Source organism: Erpetoichthys calabaricus, chromosome 4 (genome assembly GCF_900747795.2).
Source record: "Erpetoichthys calabaricus chromosome 4, fErpCal1.3, whole genome shotgun sequence".
NCBI classification, from domain to species: domain Eukaryota; kingdom Metazoa; phylum Chordata; class Cladistia; order Polypteriformes; family Polypteridae; genus Erpetoichthys; species Erpetoichthys calabaricus.
The window spans coordinates 53864049-53886025 of record NC_041397.2 but is presented as its reverse complement, the minus strand read 5'-3'; the positions used below and the strand labels follow the sequence as shown (position 1 = coordinate 53886025).

The 21977-nt window shown below is 35.9% G+C and overlaps 1 protein-coding gene across 1 annotated transcript in view; it reads right to left on the bottom strand.

Annotated features, from left to right (window-relative positions):
* The window catches only part of adgrg2a (adhesion G protein-coupled receptor G2a), a 182640-nt gene that overhangs the window by 69406 nt on the left and 91257 nt on the right, over positions 1–21977 (bottom strand). The window contains exons 17-23 of the mRNA XM_051926903.1: positions 19502–19528; positions 19184–19233; positions 16381–16454; positions 15515–15536; positions 11129–11163; positions 6870–6976; positions 6295–6391 (exon numbers count right to left, since the gene is read on the bottom strand). Of these exons, the coding sequence (XP_051782863.1) occupies positions 6295–6391; positions 6870–6976; positions 11129–11163; positions 15515–15536; positions 16381–16454; positions 19184–19233; positions 19502–19528 (412 nt within the window). The remainder of the gene's footprint in view (positions 1–6294; positions 6392–6869; positions 6977–11128; positions 11164–15514; positions 15537–16380; positions 16455–19183; positions 19234–19501; positions 19529–21977) is intronic.

The following is a 21977-nucleotide window of genomic DNA, read 5'->3' as shown; positions in this document are numbered from 1 at the left end:
CCATACTTTAAAACAGAATGTAAAAATACTATCCATATTACTAACCGAGAATGGTAAACCGGATATGGAAGCAGGTACATGCCCATGGACGCAGGAGACATAGTGCGCAGGCGCCACACAAAGCCCCCCTCCCCAGAGTGAAACGGGAGAGACTATAAACATGCGCAGGTGCCACACAAAGCCCCCCGCCCCAGAGTGAAACGGGAGAGACTACGAATGACACACAGGCGCCACACAAAGCCCCCCGCCCCAGAGTGAAACGGGAGAGAAGTAATATGGAAGCAGGTACATGCCCTTGGACGCAGGAGACATAATAAAACAAGAGGAGTCAACACCCCGCCCCAGAGTGAAACGGGACACACTACGGAGTCCACAAAGGTTCACAAATCAAACCCGAGATAGTACGGAAGTGCGTCTGAAACCGCAGAAGCAAAACTGTCTCGGCTCCAAAACCAAACAGCCCAACAACTAACACAGCTACAACAACGAGCCCGCATGGACAGATACAATGAACGTAGACGACTACAACGCGCGTCTCAAACTGCGGAGGCAAAGCAGGCACGGGTTCAAAACGAAAGAGCTCGAGTGACCGAGATACAAACACGAGCCCGCCTGGATATAATTAATGAATGCAGGCGCCTACAATGCGCGTCTGAAATACCGCAAACCAGGCAGGCACGGCTCCAAAAAGAAAGAGCTTGACTGACCGAGATAAAAAGTGAAACGGGACACACTACGGAGTCCGCAGTGGTCCACAATGCACCGCATAATAGTACGGAAGGAGCTCCATATTAACAGTGGGTGGCCCCAGAGTGACACGGGCGAACGCTCCGTATTAAAAGTACATCATCCTCACACATCCAAACTATACAGCATAGGTGAATCACATTACAGTGATGCATTATTGACAGTACAACCACAGAAATCGCTCCGTATTAACAGTAAGTGCAATTATTCATATTACTAACAGTACACAACGGAGAACTACTGGAGTCACAATCACGTCTCCAAAACTATACAGCTCCACAATACACATAGGCGCCTACATCGCGCGTCTGAAACCGCGGAAGCATAACTGTCTCGGCTCCAAAACCATACAGCTCCACTAACGGAGCTACAAAAACGAGCCCGCATAGACACATACAATGAACATGGACGCCTACAACGCGCGTCTCAAACCGCAGAAGCAAGGCAAGCACGGGTTCAAAACAACGCAGGCTCCTACAATGCACGTCTGAAACTACGGATGCACAGCGGGCACGGGTTCAAAACGCCGGGGGTAGGCGAGCGAAGCGAGCAGGGGGCGGAGCCCCCTTGTAATATTATAACAGACAATTAAATCGGCAAGACAATATGGTGTTCAATAAAAAGGAGTATATAGTTTGAATTGCCACTTCTCAGATACATTTACTCTCATCATATAATTAACTGTTTTGTCATTTACATCTTAGTTAAGAAGCAATGCAAGTACACTTTGACAATGGGCAATACCAAAGATTTATGATTTTACAACACAGTAGTGGGCAACAGATATATCAGCATGAATGTATCAAGAACTGCACATCTGGCAAGATTTTAAAGCACTTATATGTCATAACTGTATCAAGAAGGAGCCAGCATCTGAAAAGCCCCTTACCTCATTCTCTTACAATTGACCCCAGAGGTTTTTTTCTTATTGTCAATTGGCCATTGTTCAGCAATGAATTAATGGATAGATATTGTTAACTTCCATTTATGTTAACCAGTTTCAAACTATTTTGTTTTTCTGTATCTTTAATCAACTCTGTGTCTTTAGGTGTACACATTTTGTATTTAGCAATTTGTAAAGATATACTTGCATTTTACCTAAGGACTTAGGTAAAGAGCACTATATGAAAATAAACTAATTTGAAAAAAACTGAATAATTAGCAAAGAACCAGGAAATGCATATGTCTGTTAACAAAGACACTAAAAACAAAATAGACTCAAAAATGTGATTTGCTGTGAGAGTTATTGTAGTCAGACATGAATTGTATGGAGTTATTTATCAGAACACTATTATAAAAGCAGAGTCAAAACACTAAGACAGACAATCTTGTCAAGCTGAAGCTGCTATGAATTGGAAACCAGAATGAAAGAACCTAAATAGCCAAAACATACTTGTTCACAGATTAAATCTGTTATCTCGGACAAAGTGCTACTGGTGATGCGCTGGAATTTAAAGCAGGTGTTTGTGATAATAATCATGATACCTCTTGGGAGGTGGTGCTTAATAACCAATAATGTGTTTTAAATAATCCATTCTAAAATGCCGGTGTGACACACTTAAAATTTAAAAGGAAAAAATTTAAAAGCTTTCTCAGCCAAGGAAATAAAATTAAAACACACACATGAAAATAAAGGTTGCAAGTTCACCTTTCCAAATATTAAAAAGTCTCATGAACTGAAAAAATGTATCTGATACAAAAAATGTGTCTAATGGGCCAAGATGTTTTTTACTCTCTAGGAGTATCGAATGGTGCATTCTTGTTATAGTCACAGATTCCTCTCATGGGTTGTGAAGTGCATCCCCTGTAGTTCACAGGATTCAGACTACAGTTGGCATATGTTTTCTTTTTTCTTCTGATGTTTATAATCTTTAGCCCAGTACTTATCTGCCTAATAATGTATCTGAGTTTGTTGTAACACATGTTGGCAGCATGTCTAAATCTTTGGTATTTGTGACATTGTCTGATTATGGGTTTATTATTGAAGTTTTTAGGTATGCTACTTGAAAAATGTGCTTCTCTTCCAACAGGACAAGAACAAATGATTAGTTCAGGTTATTATCCAATTTTTATTGTGCTTATTCTCTTGACCTGGAAGTCTCTTTTTTTTTGGTAATAGAAGTAGGGAGACCTCTAATAACAACACTCAGAAATGAATTCAATCTCATATATCACAGAAGCAATTGAAATTTGTAATTATAAACTACACTAATGCCCCCACCCTCACCCAGAACAGAAAGCATATTATAAAAAAAGTGGCCCATTGTGTTATACAACCTCTTATTAATTAAACAACGGAAGTTTTTTTTTAGAATAACATTAACAAAATCTTGCCACATTCTAAAGAAGCTCTGCACAGTTCCATGAAAAGACAGTGTGATTTTGCATAGTTTTAGATATAATTTTCCTATTGAGTTATAGTGGGTGCATTAGGTTTCTTCCAATTGAGCAGAACTAGGAAATAGGAAATAACTGTCAGTTTAAAAAAAAACAGTCTAAGCTCATCTGAAATAACTCTAAAGACTGCTGCAAGAGGATAAATAAATCTTACACTACCTGATCGATGCTAAAATTCTTTTTTCCAAAAATGTTCTACTTTTGGGCAGTCCCAAATCACATGCCCAAGTGAGGATAGTGCTGGCTGGCAATATTCCAATCCTTAATATATTTTAATTTGGAGAGGTATGTCCAGTGAACACTTTCTATGCTGACTTACAGCATGTTTTGTGCAAATTGAAGAAGAATTAATTATGAGAGCTATTGAATTTCATCTCACCTGACAAAAAGTTTTCTGAAAAGAAATAAAAGGTGTGAAGCAATCATTCATCAGGAAGGAGAGAGAGGAAGGGAGAGAAAGAGAGATGGTATGGTACATTCAGTACAGAATTAAGTGTAGAAATCGCTTTGGGGTAAAAACTGTTCATCCGTCTTGTGCTCCGTGCTTCTATATCTCTTCCCTGAGGGGAAAAGTTCAAACAATTTGTGTGCTGGGTGATATAAGTTCTTTATGATGCTGGATGTCTTCCGCAGACATCGGGAGGTGAAGGTGTCTTCCAAGGTAGGCAAAGGTGTGTTGGTAATTTTCTCCGCTATTCTTATGATTCTCTACAGAACATTTTTATCAGCTGCTGAGTTGCTGCCATACCACACAAGTATCCCATGAGTTAGGGCACTCTCAATGGAGCAAAGGTAGAAAAATACTAGGAGCATTTGTGACACATCAACCTTTTCTAACCAGCAAGTTTGCGTTTATTGTCCATGTGAGATCTCCTGAGATGTAGCTACCCAAAAAATTAAAACTAGAGACTCTATCCACTCTGTCACTGTTTATATACATTGACTGATGGTCATCCTGCATCTTCCTGAAATCAATTATCAGTTCTTTAGTTTTATTGGGATTAACTATCAAGTTATTCTCTATGCACCAATCTATCAGACTTCACACCTCTTTCCTGTAGGTAGACTCACCCCCATCAGTGATCAGCCCCACTATTGTATCATCCACAAATATAATAATGACATTGGTGTTGTGGGCTGGTATACAGTCATATGTATACACAGAGAAAACGAAAGGGCTCAACACACAGCCTTGCATTGCTCATCTTGACTGACTGTGGCCAGTTTGTTAAAATGTCCTGTATCCACAGGCAGATGTTATGCTGGAGGCCTAGGACTGACATCTTGGAAAACAGTCTGTTGGGCATGATGGTAATCCACAAACAGCAGCTGTGCATATGTTCCTCGCTGATCCAGCTGCAGCAGCACAGTGTGGAGGATGGTGGAAATGGCACCATCTATCGACCTATCGGGTCTTTATGCTTATTGGTAAGGATCCAGGTTCGATGTACTCGAGGACCAGTCTTTCCAGACACTTACTGGAGTTAATGCTCCTGGCCTGTTATCACTGAGACAGGTTACTGCAGTCTGCTTTGGAACTCGTACTATGTTGGATATATTCAGGCAGGTAGAGACAATGCATTGTGATAGAGGTCTTTTAAAGATATTTGTAAATACCTCCGCTATCTCCATAGCCCAGTCTCTGAGAACCTGTCCTGGGATACTATCTGGGCTAGCCGCTTTCCATACATTGATATTCCAGAATGTATGTATGACATCAGCAAACTGAATAGTGAGTACCTAGCTGTTGGTATATGGAGCTGGAATAGTGGTTGTGACAGTCTTTGGTCTCTGTTCCTCATGATGTCTGAAGAAGAGGTTGAGCTACTCTGCCAGGGAGGAACTGCTGCTACCAGTAGCTGGATTGGTATACTTGTTTTGTTTAATGATGTGATGTATACCTCTGAGTAGTTAAAATAATTCTCAGTTTTCCACTTATAGCCTGTTTTGGCATATCTAATGTTGTACATTTACTGTATAATACAAATAGCTAAAGCCATAATTTGTTTAATCATAATGTAACGCTACTGTATACAGTAGAACCTCTGGTCACAAACATTTCTGAACATGTACAAATCGGGTTACGATCAAAAAGTCTGCCAAAATTTTGCATCTGTTCACGACCGCACGCTCTGGTGGCGAACAAAAACACTGGCAGCCAGTTTCCCTATGTGCGTTCGGACGCGCCAATGATTTCCCATTCTCCGTTTTCCATTTTCTTATGTTAGCGTACACTTGGCCTAACAAAGCAGCTGATGTTGCAAAAGGAGTTGCAATATTAACCAAGCAGTGCTGGAAGAAGTGGAAAAACTGTTTCTAGTGTGGTTGAACGAGAAGCAACTTGCAGGGGATAGCGTAAGAGAGGCGATGTTATGTGAGAAAGCCAGGAAGATTCATGGCAATTCGCTGAAAAAAAAAATCCTTCTTCGAGTGGTGAAGGTGAGGAATTTAAAGCCAGTAGAGGATGGTTTGAAAAGTTTCGCAAGAGAAGTACCATTTAATTTTTTTTCCCTGTGCTTAAAACTCATAAAAAAAAGTGCTTACAGTTAGCAGTTCATAAGAGTCTAGCACGAACTCTTACAATGTTAGTTTCTTCTGTTGTTCAAGATTTTCTCAGTGTTATTCAATGTTTTACATTTAAAATATATATATATATATATATATATATATATATATATATATATATATATATATATATATATATATATATATATTTACATACAGTTCATACGGTCTGGAACAGATTAATTGTATTTGCATACAATCTGGGGAAATTACGTTCGGGTCGTGACCAAATCGGGTCGCGTCCAGAGTTTTGGAACGAATTACAGTTGTGACCAGAGCTACCACTGTACAGTGCTTATAAAAAAGAATTCACCCCCTTGAAAGTTACATCATGCTGCTGTACTGCTATTACTACACTACCTCACAAGCACTTTAGCAGAAAGGGCTGCACTATCTAAAAAGACACTCTGAGTTTTAAACTGGAGCAATGTATGATTTGAAATCTGGCACAACAAAAAAAATGCAAAACAGAATCAGGTGTAAGGAGAAAACTACTGTACTGAAAATCAAAAAAGAAAAGAAAAACCTTACACTAACAAGCTACCATAAAATGACACAATAGTTAAGAACAGCAATTTTACTTACCATGTTTTGTTCAGCTCCATAGAAAAATTCAGAAACTCCTGATATGATGTAGGTACTGAGGCATTAAAGGAGTATGTATAATTACAGGAGCTGGCATCTTTAAAATAAGTCAAACAATAAAATATCAGGAACTAAACAATACAGCATAATACATTCTTGAAATGTTATTTACTAAATAATTTTTCTAAAACTTAAATTCTGAAATTTTAAACAAATGACAACAATTGGGCAATGTGGCAAATCACTTTAATAATTAAACTCTCTAATTAAACATTAGAGATGGATTCATAATTTTATTATTCTTAATATTTTTCTTAATGTTTTAAAAGCACTTTGGGTAAACAACACCATATCAAAAAACAATTGTTAAAACTCCGTCAATGGCTGGTACAATAGTAAGAGATCAAATCAGAACAGCCTTGTTTACTTGAAGTTATGTATACACTGTATTAACTATGATGTATATTAACTATTTAGCATATTTGTCACTTTACATTGATGTCAATTTTAATAATGTAAATTTTGTCTTAGCCATTAGGGGAAATCTTTGGTAGGAAATACATACAAATACACACCTAATATAGAAATGTTTACAACTTTTGAATAGTTTTCAAACATTTCAAAAATCGAGCAAGCATAATTCATTGTGGTTGCTTTCAGAAGGATGGTGCAAGTCTGGTAACTGCAAAAAGAAAAGAAAATGCAATTTTACTTAAAATAATTATGTTTTTGGTGGTCAATACTGGTAAACCTAACTTCATGTTCAAAATAGTTAGCATAACTGAAACTATCACATCTAATATATATATGCATGATATTATGATATCTTTTTGAGGTGGTTCGTCAAGTAGTGGGTGCGGCAATGCACTGTATTAGTGCATGCTCCCAATCTCTCTCTCTGTCTCTGTCTCTCTCTCTTTCATCTATTCAGGAATCTATCCATCCAACCATTTTTAACTACACAGGACCAAAGTGTCTTTAATTTCTGTAGTGTTTTGTGTCATCCTTTCATTATTTTTTATTATTCAACCACTATTGTTAAGCCATAAAAAAGAAATGAGTCAGCCCTATTCCTTGCACACAGGAAAGTAACCCTTACATGAATGTTTTGATGGCACTCTGCGTATGAGAACTTTCCAGTAAACACCTATGGCCTGATGGTGCACTCAGAAGCAGACTACAAATTCTAATAAAGCCAAGGAAGCCAAAATAAATCAAAAGAGAGGCCAATTTAATATTAATATGAATTATGGAGATAACCATGTTGAATAGAAATCACAAAGCTACTCTGGGCCCACTTATAAATGTTCAGTTTAGTCTGTCCTGCAGGCTGCCTACCACACTTACTCATACAGCCATGTCTTGTATAAGCAATCCTCTGGACACCTGACAAACATAATTAGGAACAGTGGGGACATATATTAGATAACAAGACTATCTGCTTTCAGAGGAACTACAAGCATGCATCATTATTTTGTGCCCCAGGCTTATACAGGTGCCCCAGGAGTCAATTTTTATGGGGCTCCTATCAGTGGTCACCAGATATTGCTGGCAATGATAATGTTGCCAGAGTACCTGCCCCTTAGACATTTTACATTCTGATTCTGTGTCTGGAGTTGGGTCTGGGGTGCCACCCAAGTTATTCATCTCTCTTTCCCAGGCTCTCTCTCTTTTCCATTTCCCATCAAAGGATATGATTGCCAGTTGTAAGCTTGAACCCTCTATTTTTCTGTAATTCACAACCCTAAATCCACTGTAACCCCTCAATGAAACTCTAAGGTTGAATTCTAGTCACACACTCCCATACTGATACTAGGTAAATTTGAAGTTTAAAATCAGTCGTCATAAGACGTGTTGTGTTAAAAATGTAGGCAGAAACAGAAATTCCCAGAAGAAGCCTGTGCAAATACAAAATGAAAATGGAAGCTCCAGAGGAAGCTTCATGTTATGATCAGCAGTCTTTACTCATTTATGTGAATGGATTTCTACAATACACATCAATTTTGGGGTTTTAGGACATAAGGATTTTCAGTTTAGTTTTTTGATTTAAGTAACTTGACAAAGTTCAATATTTTTACTATTATACTGCCATCTTTGTTATCTAAGGTCACTACCATGTCAGGACTTTTGCAATGCTCATTGTCATGACAATCCTCCCAGAATTCCTCGAATGTGTGCTGCTCATGATATCATTGGAGTGATGGTTTAAAATTAGCTCCATAAATTCCCAGAGTATATGAATTTGTGAATAGACTTTAGGTTTGAACTTCTAAAATTAATCTTTTATTTGTGACTTTCCAGTTCTTAAAGTTCTGCTCTCAAATCTGAATCCTGATTTCGGTTTAACATTTTCCCAAACATAGGATTGACTTAAGAGTTGTGATTTTAACTTGTTTTTTAAACTATGCGTAGCTCTCAGTGATTTTCATTAAAATATATTAGTCTCCCTCTGAGTCAGTATAGAAATTTGGGTTGAAAAATATCTTGATAATAAGATGCAACATGTTTATTGTGATATTAGAGGGTTACAAAGTAATATGAAAATAATAATAACAACTCAAATTACTGGGATCATGACCTCACTGTAACAAATGGTGGATGGCTACAGGAATTAACATTAATCGCAAACTAGAAAACAATCCCCTCCTGTTATTGTAGCTAGTGAGAGACATTCAAAAGAACCTTCAATTCCACACTCAGCTCAATATTTGATGGGATCCTAAGAAGTGTCAAGGTTTTCTTAATCAATCTCATATGATGTTTAATACCTTGCCTGAAATATTTTCCAGTAATAGGGCATGTATTGTGTTTATTGTGTCCTTATTATACAAAATCGTTTAGAATGGGTGTCAACAATGTAGGTTACAAAAAATCCCCGCTGTGACTCAGAAGAATTATTTCTAAACAAATTTAAAAAGATATGACATACCCATATGTATTGAAGTAGCGGTGAACTATCTAATTGCTGGGGATAAAAACACATAAATTATTATAGCATGACATTCCGCATACTTGCAGCTATACTGGTTTGGGAAGAAACCTTTATTTGTTTTTCTGAGAAATTCTAAATGGATTTCTACTATATATACATATATTTTGGGGATTTCAGACACAAGGGGTATGTTTTTTATTAGTGTTTTATTTCAGTGTACTATAACATTATAAAGTTCAAAACCTTCAATGTTATGCTGCAAAGTCATCTTTGTTTTCTAAGTGCACCACCATGTCAGGACTTTTGTGTTGCTCATTGTCTTGGTAATTCTCCCAGAATTCTTGGGATGTGCACTGGTTATGCAAATTTCCAGACATTCCCGAGTTATCTGAAATTGTAGACAGACCTTGCCTTTGAACTTCTGCTCTTGCTTCTGTTTACTGATTTCTATTTAACATTCTCACTTTGTCCAAAAATAAAATTGACTTACAGTTCCGACCTTAGCATGTTTCTTGACTACATGTACCCACATGTCATTTTCATTAAAAGATACAGTATATTACTGTCTTTCTCAGTATTTTTTTTACCAGTACAGTACCAGTACACTGTCCATGATTATAATATTATAGGTTGAACTTTAAAAACAGTACTATAACTGTGTTAAACCATTGTCAATATAGGACACGAGATTGCCTTGCAACTTGAGGGATATGGGTTTGATATTTGAATTGGTCGCTCTCTGTATGGCGTCTATCCAAACTCTCCATGTTTCCATGGGTTTTGTTCCAGGTAGTCCTGTCTCCTCCAGTAGCTGTATTTGTAAACTCTTTTTGCATCAATGAATGTGGTTTTATGTGAATTCATTTAAATCAGCAGATTCAAGCAGTTTACGGAACTCTGTCCAATACCTACCTGTTTATTAAAAAGTGAATACGTATTAACAATGCAATTAATCCAGTCAAAACATGGATTGCATTTTACATTCATATAAATATCCTACTGCGTTACATTTTGTTTTCTGCAAAAACACTTGGAAATTGTACTTTTTCAATAGTGTTCCTAGTATATGTTTTTGGGATTCAATGCATTGTTTACCATGAGTTGGTTTTGCAGTAAGTTTAGTTTTCATGAGATACTTGTGTTTTGCTTGAAGTTTCATTTAAATAGCATGGTTCTACTACCCACAATAAATACTGAATATGGTACTGAAACGGTGCTATAAAGATTGATTGGTTAAGTGTAGTTTTTTATATGAATGTACAACGTGCACTTTATGTAATATCTGCAAGAGGTTTTTCACTACAATACAATCAGTCATTATACTGTTCTTGCAACCATTCAGATACAATTAAGACAGTGGGTATTATTCAAATAAAAATCTATTTAATCCATTAACGTCCCCTACTTATACATTTACAATGGAAAGATAACTGAGTCAATCCTGCATGGCAGCAGCAGTCATAACACAACAAGAAGCAGGGCTGGATCAAATTCTCATTCATGAGAAAATAAATATACGTATAAAAAAGTAATTTTATAACATTAATCTATAATGTTTTGATGGGTCTGTGTGATGACTTGAATCAAATATAACAAATCCACTAAATATACTTGATGACAAAGTAGTATTTTAGTCTTCTTACAAGTGTTCATTAATACCATACCATAACCATTGATCATTAACAAATTTATTCTATACAAAAATAATCTATGATACATATTTACTAAGAAATATAGATCATTTCACAATCCTTTGTAATGTAAGAATGATTTTCCTATAAGTATCCTATCATGCATATTCTTTTCATTCTAAAGCAATATTTACTTTGAGAACCTAATAATAGAAAAAAAAAATCACTATGTCTTACAATTTATGGCATCTGTGCAAACTGTATACAGTACCTTGAACTGTTGTTCTGTTCAGAGGAACTTTCGTTCTGCAGAAAACAAACACCATTAAATCCAGTGAACAAGTATGAATCAATTCAGTAATGAAAAACATTAAACACAAATTGCCTGTAGTTGTTTTTTGATTTTTATTTTCCTTCCAAAGGTCCATGTAAGAATAGCCCTTATTACTTTTTTATAATATATGTTTTCATAATTCTAAGTTGACCTTCCCAATAGAGTACAATAGATTTGATGTGCAGTATGTATAGCTCTACTAAAGAATACAATCATGGCTATAAGCCTTAGGTTAATCTGTTAACTTGAGCCTTTTCTGTTCATACTTCTACACAAGATTCTGTAGTTTATATAACACAGTAAGCTACAGCTTCAATTGCACTGCTGTTATTCTTGCATACAAAGTCGGGCATGTTTTTGAAAATCAAGAAACCAGCAGTTATGAACTAATAATATTAGTGAGAAAATCTATCTGGGAACAACTAGTTGTACATATTTTTAAGATACAGTACAATGATTGTGCACTTTCATCCTATATCTATATAATAGTTTTTAATTAATATCCAAACTCTTTTTTTGCAAATTACTTTTGTGTCCCTGTTGAACTGGGTAACCACAGTTTTAATAGCCATCATCCACATAAAACCACACAAGAGATTTAAACATGAGTTAAAGTCAGTATGTGGAATGCTGTAGCAAATGTTCAGAATATGAGGTTATGTAATCACTCTACAGGTGACTGTAATAATTGTAATCTCTGAAGGCGAAGGTTCCCTGGAGCAAACCAGCTCTCTATTATTTTTTTATTTTGAGGGCTTTTCTGTAGAGTGTTATTTGAAGGAGGTTATTCAGCTTGCTGTGAACCTGAGCCCCATTATACAGGTGGGTCTTATGTTACAGCGGTCTCAACTTATGGCCAATCAACACATATTAAGAGAGCATATGAAACATCAACATTTTTCTTTTCACCTGAATGTAGATAAATTTTCATCTAGTGACTTCCTTTTATTACTTACAAACAGACAGAGCTATTTTTGAAACAAATTAATATATAGCATGGTACAGGACAGTATGCACTTTGTCAGTGTATGCTTTTGTTTGAAAATATCATTAAAAGCAATCAGCTGTGCAGGGAGTTGCTCAATAATGTCTGCCACAGGTAAGCAGATAGATCAGCAGCTGGGCATGCCATCTCAGTGGCTAAAGCCACTAGGAAGGGAAAGTGGTACTTTGAGACAGCACATTTCTCACAATTGTTAAATTCTGGGGTTTTATACGCTGCCTTCTTCTTTTATTATTTTTATTAATTTTATTTGAAGAAAATAACATTCTATACAATCAGGTCAAACTTAACAAAACAGAATTCAACCCCAATCCAAGAGAAAGAGAGGAGAGCCAACAACATATGCTGTCTTCATCTGTGCTGAATTGCCACAATTTGAGACTGCTATAACACAAGACCTACCTATATATGGGAATTCAGGTTCACAACCAGCTCAATAACCTCCTCCAAAGAATCTACTAAAGAAAAACTGACAATGAAAAGATAATTGACAATAAAAATGATTTAACTTGGTTCTGTTTACAACTGTATGTACATCATGAAGTTTTTAGAAAGAAATAGACAAGAAATAAGTGAAGCACAGACAATTTCTAATCTACTCTGGTTTACAAATCAGTTGGATGAAAGGACACTATCAAGCCATAAAAGGAAATAACAATATCAGCATGTACTGTCTTCTAATTAAGCAATCAATTTGTAACTAAAAGACAGACGCTTCTGCTGCCCTCCAGGGCCAAACCCGAGGACCTCTGTATTACAATGTAATGATCTGTGGGATTTTTTTGTGTTTTAGTGTGAATTTTCTCCATTTTGTGATGCTTGATTTAATTATTTTGTGTTTTTTTTATTATTTTGCTCATATTTGTGGCCACAACGTTGTGTATCATATTATTGTTAGCAAAACAGGATCACTGCCATTTGGTAATGCCAGGAAGTGATGTGCTGTGATTTCATCATCCAGGAAGTGTAAAGGGCAACAGTGAAATTACTGCTGGTCTCCAGGATTTTGAATTAAAAATCTTAGTGTTATGTTACAGCTAGGGTTTATCTGCTTGCTGGTGTTTATTTTCCCTTTTGTTGCTGTTTTTATCATCTTTAAATTAACTTTCATGTGATTATGTAATTTCTGTTTATTATTTAATATTTATGTGATGCATCTTTAAGGGTTCTTATATTCCTTGTGTTTTGTCGGTGGAACCCCAAGAGGTGGGGCCACCATGATGTCATCTGCTGAAAAAACATTCTTAGCCTTTAAATGTGAGGATGGGGAGTTAACCCTTCAGTGGATTAAAGTGTGTTGTAACTGGTATTATTGAAAGAATTGCTTTCATTTTTGTCAGTTTTTGATTTATTTATGATAAATTCTTTGTTTATATGGTTTCTTGTTTTGAACTTGACATTTCAAGCCAGATGTTTGATGATTCCTCTCCCTTGAAAGGCATTTTTGTACATGTTTAAGACATTTAAATTATATTTTGAACTTTAAAAGCCAGGACCCCATTTCAGGCCTGTGTAGGCTGAAGCATGCCTGTGATGATTAGTGGCTGACTGCCTAATGTTAGGCCTTATATAAGCAGGCTAGTGAAGGTCCTGGCCTGCATTAAAAGAGTTTTAGGAGGCCTAACACTCCTTTTCACCAGGTTTGAGACACCCATATACAACATTCAATAAAAGATCTTTGTTTTTCAATTATAAGGAAGGATTTTCTAGGTAACTATGATCACTTTTTTAAGTATTGTGATTTTACAACCATTTCTTACTCCTTTTGGTTTTGCTTTTTTTTTTTGTGGTTTTTAGACCACACTTTTGTTTACCCCTCAGAGATTATTTTCCTGGTCATCATTTCCACAAAAACATCTGCCTCTTTGTACATCCTTTTACATCTGCTCTCAACATACAATAACAACTTCTCATTCAGTGCTATTCCTTCCTTTCTTTCACTTTTTCTATTTTTCTTCAAATTCAGTCTCTGTCTAGTCCAACCTTTTCTTATGAAGTGCTTGGTTTCCAAAATTCATAGTGAGTCTTTGTTCAAAAATTAGGCCTCAAGGCTCCAATAATGCCTAGCAGCAAGATGAGTCTCACCCTGAATTTGACAAGCAGGCATACAGCCTGCGCAGACCTAACAGAAAAGAAGTAAGGCTTTTAAAATTAAAAAAAAAAAACTGAGGGAGAGGAGTACTGAAAAAAAACTTTGGTGCTGTGAAAAAATACAGTTCTCATCTACAGAATATTAAGGAGTAGGATTTCACATTTTTGAGACAGACATCAGAGCTACGTGTCTTTTAGAGGGTAGCTGCTGATTTGCAGAGATATCATGGCCACATGCTTTTCTCCCCACGCTTGGGGCCCTCTTTCGTCAGAGCTGAACACAATCAGATACAGTGCCAATGTTTCATGTTGGAGCGTACCTACCTTCCGCTTGGCCAGAATTACATTTTTTTTTCTTTAAAGTTTGTCCTGTTCCACTACTACGAGACAGCTAGTAGTACACACACACACACATATATATATATTATATATATATATATATATATATATATATATATATATATATATATATATATATAGTATTGTGATAGATACAGTGGAAAAAGCTGTTCTTTCACTTTCTAGGGGTGGTTTAGTTACAAAGAAAACAAGATAGGTGTAGGATTACCTGAAAGTCAACTACGTAAACACACAGATTTCATATCTGATGGTAATAAAAGTCTTCATACGTGTTTTTTCCCTAATGCAAGCAGATTTTCCCCAGCTTGGGTCCTTTTCTCTCAGTTACATCTTGGGTACAGCGTCCTCGTCTGATTTCAGAGGAGCAACACTGAAGATGTGTTTAAATTTTATTTAATCAGAGAAGATAGATTTGAGTTTTATTGAAGAATAATTACATTTTCTTTTTATGTTTTACTTGTTGTTGAAAGATTCTGAACCTGTTTCTACAACATCAGTAATAAAGGATGCTTAAGTATATATGCTACAATTAGTTTGTGCAACTGAAGTACTTTGTGATCCATGGTGCCCTTTCACTAATAATCATAGCAATCTCAGCACTATTTACAGCAATAAGCAAATAATTGCCAAAAAATCTGCAAGGATGACTGAGAATGAATGGTGAACTTCAGTCCTTATTTTGAAGTGCTAATAATGCTATATGTTGCATACATGCTATGCTGCTAAGTGCTAATTTCTACAATTACATTATTATTATTATTATTATTATTATTATTATTATTATTATTATTATTTAATAAAAGTAAATACATTTATAAGCACATTGTAAAGCCATTTAAAACAGGTTGTAGTACATAAAACAAACTTACCAGACACTTTAATGAACAATTGCTGCAAGGTAAAATACAATTATATGATTTTTACTATATAAATGTATTTAAATGTTAACATACAGTAAATACAGTATAATAGCAATAATCATACCAGAGAATGAAAAAATGAATGAATGAAAAATTATGAAATTTGCAATTTACTGATTGAACAATTTATTAACTTTCTAGGCAAGTGGCAGGAAACCAGAGAACATGTGACACATATGTCAAATTTCCCACAGGGAGACATAGAGCTTGATCAATCTATCTACCTATATGAAAATGATTGAGGGAATACCAGAATTCAAGTTGACTGAAAGGCCAGTGCATCAAAGGAGACACTAAAGCAAAATAATCAACCTTCTAGCTTGTTTTTAGACTGTTGAGGGAAACTATTGTGAACATGATGAGAATATTTCAAACAGAGGGTAACCTGTCCAGGAAAAAAGTAAGAATCTATGCAATACTTGTTAGCTAAAACTTTAATGATATGTTCTAGAATATTACTATAAATTCTGACTGGAATATAATTATTTGTTCAGTATCAAAGGTGCTACTGTATAAAAAAAGGAAACATTTATAGTTGTTTATTGTGCAAAATAGAAGTCAGTACAAAATTCAATGTCTGTAATTCTGTTTTCATGCACCTTTACAAAATGATAGATAGATAGATAGATAGATAGATAGATAGATAGATAGATAGATAGATAGATAGATAGATAGATAGATAGATAGATAGATAGATAGATAGATAGATAGATAGATAGATAGATAGATAGATAGATAGATAGATAGAAACTTTGTTTGTCCCCAGAGGAACATTTGGCTTTTTTATCTTTTTTGTCATATGAAGTAAAGATTACCTTGCAGTTGATAAGTTATTCTGTGTACTCATATTGTTTATTATACACATCATGCCACTTGACATTGAACTGAACTGATGGGAGAAAAAGAAATGAAATAATCAATTTTATTTTGGAATGCAATAAACTCATTTATTTTCTGCTTTTTTACTTTTTCTAATAAATAAAATGTATTACAAGTTCATTGAAAAATTAAAATTACAGTGAAATGTAATGAATTACATCTATTATTAAAATAGATAGATAGATAGATAGATAGATAGATAGATAGATAGATAGATAGATAGATAGATAGATAGATAGATAGATAGATAGATAGTAATAATGTCTCTGCGGTGGGCTGGTGCCCTGCCCGGGGTTTGTTTCCTGCCTTGCGCCCTGTGTTGGCTGGGATTGGCTCCAGCAGACCCCCGTGACCCTGTAGTTAGGATATAGCGGGTTGGATAATGGATGGATGGATAATAATGTCTTGATTATATCATTTTGCTTGCCCCTTGTTGAGACAAATGTTGGTGCATTGATTAGATTTAATATGACATGAATACAGCATTCTGTGTTGGAATATCACACTTGATTTTTGTTTGTGTGGAGTTTCCACATTCTCCCCATAACTGGGAGGGGTTTTGACGCAGATACTTTGGTTTTTACATTCCAAAGCCATGCATGTTAACCTAATCGAAGATTTCCGAATGTTTCTGTGTGAATGTATGTGTGGGTGCCTACATAAATGAGCTCTGTAATGGACTGGTGCCCTTGTCTATGGCTGTCTACTACCATGTGCCCAGCTGCTGAGGTCTCAGGCTCCATACAAGCCTGAAATGAATTAAGTTTGAGATTATTTTTATTTTTCCCTAGTCGCTTTAGATCTTTGTGGAATGTGATTAGTACCAGGACAATCACCAATAAATGACTTAGCTGACATGGATGTTTTTCAATGCTGACACTTTAATGGTGCCTGATTAATCCTACAAGTTGTACTTGAAGAATAGTACACTGACACAGAAAATAAAATGAAAAATGTTTCAAAGTTTGACAAACCTAAAATCATTAAACAATGTGCATTATCTTCTTTAAATTGATCAATCCATCCACCTACTCATTACCCATACCCATTGTGATCAAGTAAAGGTTGCGGTGGCCCAATCACATCCTAACAGCATTGGGCACAATACAGGAAACCACCTTAGATTAGACATCAATGCATCACAGTGCATATTCACTACACACCCAAATTTTTCACATTTATCCAGTGTATAGTCACCAATTAACCTAACATACCCAAATTTAAAATGTTGCAGAAAAACCCTCTCAAACATCAGGTTAAAGTGTCAATTACATAGAGGCAGTCACCAGGCTGAGGTTGTAGGATTTAGTAACAATGACCACTGCGCCACCAATCCATCCCAGAACATGCTTATATTGAGGCAAAAACACTGAAAATCATAAAACAACATTCTGTTCTAATTACTGACACCTACAGTAATTAGAACATCTATTTATCAAACTGAATTCAGTATTTATAAAAATGTGCTGACAGTACTCCATCACTACATTCAGAAATATGGTATCCCACTGGGCTCAGTAGTCATACCTTTACTATTTTTACTTTGCATGCTTCCATTTAGGAAATACCTTTAGAAAATGTAACATTTATTTTCACTCATATGCAGACAATACCTAGCTATAACTTTCTTTTAGACCAAATGATGTTACCCTGATGGTGTTGTGGCCTATAGAGAGCACTCCAGCTTTCCAAACCCGACACAAACAGACACAGATACAAGTCCAGCACAGCACACAAGTGTTTGTATTCATGGGAAACACTTTCCCAACCATTTCTCACACACCAAACAATACAAATAATAGCAGATAGCAATATCTTTCTCTTTTCTTTCTTTTCTTTCTCTTCTTCCTCTCTCTCTTTTGCGCCACCTCCTCCTTCCTCCGGGAAGCTTCGTCCCTCTTCCTCCTGACTCTGGCTTCTTTTATCCTGCACCCAGAACTACTTCCCACAGCTCGTTATCAAGGTCCGGATGAGGTGGAAGTTCAATGAAATAGGGCTCTGCAGCTCCTGCAGCACCCCCTGGCGGCACTCACGGAACCCAAAAGGGCTGTGCCGAACTCTAAATCCCATGAAGCCCTTTTGGAACACAGAGTGCTATAGTAACCTAGGGGAGGCAGCCATCTAGTGCTCTGGGGGAGGTAATGCCCTGTGCCCATTCTCTCCCCCGGTCATTACACTACGGAGGCAGCATCTCAGCCAGGTAAGAGCCCTGGCTGTCTGCCACAGGATCTTTAATTAATTGTATTGTGATTTAAAAGAGTGGAATGATGAAAACTATTTGTCCCTGAATACAGAAAAAACAGAAATGCAAAAATATTCTGTCCCTTTAAACTCAATATGTCTAAACATTCATTTTACTGAATTAACAAGAAACTCAGACATTAGTCTTGACATTTAAAACACAAATTTCAAAACCTTCTAAAACCTAGTTTATTTCAGATTTAAAATATTGAAAATGAATATGATTTATAATATGGAGGATACTGAGAAATTATTTTGTGCATTTAATTATAGTAGGATTGACTATTGCATTGAGTTATTCACAAGCTGTTCAAACTGTTCAGTAGGCCTATGCAGTTTTCTGATAGTTTAAAATACTGCTACAAGAATCATCACAACAACTAGAAAGTATGACTATGTAACTCCAAGTCTTCACACTGGCTTATAGTTAAGCTTAGCACTGATTTCAAAATCCTCCTCCTCATGTATAAACCCTTAAATGGCCAAGACACTGCTTACCTGAAAGTCAAATATGTTGGTGGTATTTACAAATACAAAATAAAAAATGCCTGTGAAACACAAACAGCAAATTATTAAAAACAAAACAGCTTAACTACTATAGGAAAATGATATTAAGGGAAATATTAAAGGGCACATTGTATTGAAATGTAATAATACTGTTATAACATCATATGTTATAATAATGCTATATATAAAAAATAAATATTTAAACAGATGTGCATATTTAGCATGTCCTTATTCATTATCAGTATCCAATATATATGCCACAAGAAAGTAGGTGATTACTCAGGCTAGGAACACTATTGTCGACATTACCTGAAGCCAAATTTTCAGAAAGACTCCCTGAAACAAATGAGTAAGAGAAGTATAATTTGTTTTTGAATATGTTAAAAAGAAAATACATAGCAAAAAGAAAACTAAAATTCAGAGATCAATGTTTTGCTAAGCTGTGTTTGGCTATTTCACCTATTTATTTAATATTTCAGTAATTATTGCATTTTTCAATATCTTGTCATTAGTTACATTATATAATGCACTAGAATATAAAGGATTGGTATCATATATTATATAACAATACTATTAGCACTTGTTCTGCTAATAATAGATTTATGGAGCCATTATTATCACATGTACAGAGTACTTGAATGCGGCGCCATGATTAATGAGTAAAATTTTGGTTGAAATGGAGACAATGTACCCCCCAAGTGGAACATTAAATTCATTTTCAATCCCAAAAATAACAATGAATACTAAAAATAATTAAAATTAAATATTTATTTCTTGCCATACACTTGATCCATACATACAGTACATGGCAGTCTCAGATAGAAGGAATGACTCAATCTTACACAAGGTGACGATAATGATGATTATAACGACAGTAGTCCTTATGAAGAAGGTCATGTTAGGTGATTCATAAGTATGATTTATATTTAACATGGCATATAATTATGTTTATTGTATACAATGGCATACAATAACAGCACTTGCTATCTACAAAATTTTCAGATGACTCATTCATCATAGGCTGCATTAACAATGGAGACCAGTCAGAGTACAGGAAGGTTGTGGAGGACTTTGTCTTGTGGTGCAGGGACAACAACTTGCAACTCAACATCATCAGCAAGATAAAAGAGCTGGTGGTAGACTTTAGGCATGCCAGGAAACCCCTGAGACCAGTCACCTTTCGGTGGGGGATGTGGAATTGATGCAGAGCTCCAATTACCTAGGGGTCCATAGAAATAACAAACTGGTTTACAACACAGTGGCTCTGTACAAGAAGGGTCAGCGCAGACTGTACTTGCTAAGGAGACTCAGGTCTGTTGATGTGTTCAGCAAGGTGCTAGAAATGTTTTATCAGTCCATAGTAGCCAGTATGGTGTTCTCTGCTGTTGTCTCCCATAGAAGCAACTAGAGCTCAAAAGAAGCACAATGCCTGAATAAACTTATCGGGAAAGCCTGCTCCATCACAGGGCGAACCCTGGACACACTGGAAGCTGTTGTAGAAAAGTGGAGGATGGCAAAATGAAAAATACCCTCCACCCTCTCCAGGAGGTGCTCTCTTGGAGCATATTTAGCCACAGGCTCATTCCACCACAGTGTGCTAACATGTGGGAGTCATTTCTCCTTACTGCTAGCAGGCATTTCAATGCCTGATACATCATTACATTCATCTTAAAATACCATTTTGACATATCAGAACAATATTTATGTATTTATTTATAATTATTTATTTATTTTTATTTACATATTGTTTGATTGATTGATTGATTATTATTTGTTCTTGTTTTTATGTTTCAGCTGCTGTATGCATCTGAATTTCCCTTTGGGTTTAATAAAGTTTATCTAATCTAATCGAATATACTTTATGTACAGTACTCAGAAATGCTAAAATACTGACATATTATAATGTGTAATGTTGTTAAAAAAATCATTGCATTGCTGCATTTCATCTGACAGTTCAAAGACATCCTGTCAGGTTCACTGGTATCACCAAACTGTCCACACATGTGTGGACTTGTATTTGTTCATGTCTAATGGACTTGTGTACAATTTACGACATAAGAAACTAAGAAATCTGACAAATAAGAGGGGACTGTGCAGTCCATCATGCTCATTTGTTTAGTTCATAGCTAAGCTGTTCCAGTATCTCATCCAGACACTTCTTAAAGGTTTCTGCTTCAAACTGCTTGGAAGTTTGTTCCAGATTCCCATAACTCTTTGTAAAGAAGTGCTTCCTGGCTTCAGTCTTAAATGCACTTCTCCTTAATTTCCCCTGATGTCTTTGAGTACAGCCTCGTTCATATTGCTCGTTGTTACCTGGATAAATTCTGGCTCCCTACAAAATAGAGAATGGAAACTTGTATTGGAGCACAATTAAACTCTTATAGGTACGAGTGCTGACATCATGAATGTAGTAGTATTGTTTTTCTATAATCTAAGCACAATGGAAACAAAAAAGTATTTTTCAGAGAAATATAGAGTATATGACCCATGTCATACGTTTACAAAACCAGTGGGAAATGTTTATATAAGTAAAGAAAAATGTCTCCTTGTTTCTAAAACAATTTGAAAAAGACCAAATCTATACTAATTAATAAAAGTCAAAGCCCTCACTGACTCACTGACTGACTGACTGACTCACTCACTCACTCACTCACTCATCACTAATTCTCTAACTTCCCGTGGAGGTGGAAGGCTGAAATTTGGCAGGCTCATTCCTTACAGCTTACTTACAAAAGTTAGGCAGGTTTCATTTCGAAATTCTACGCGTAATGGTCATAACTGGAAC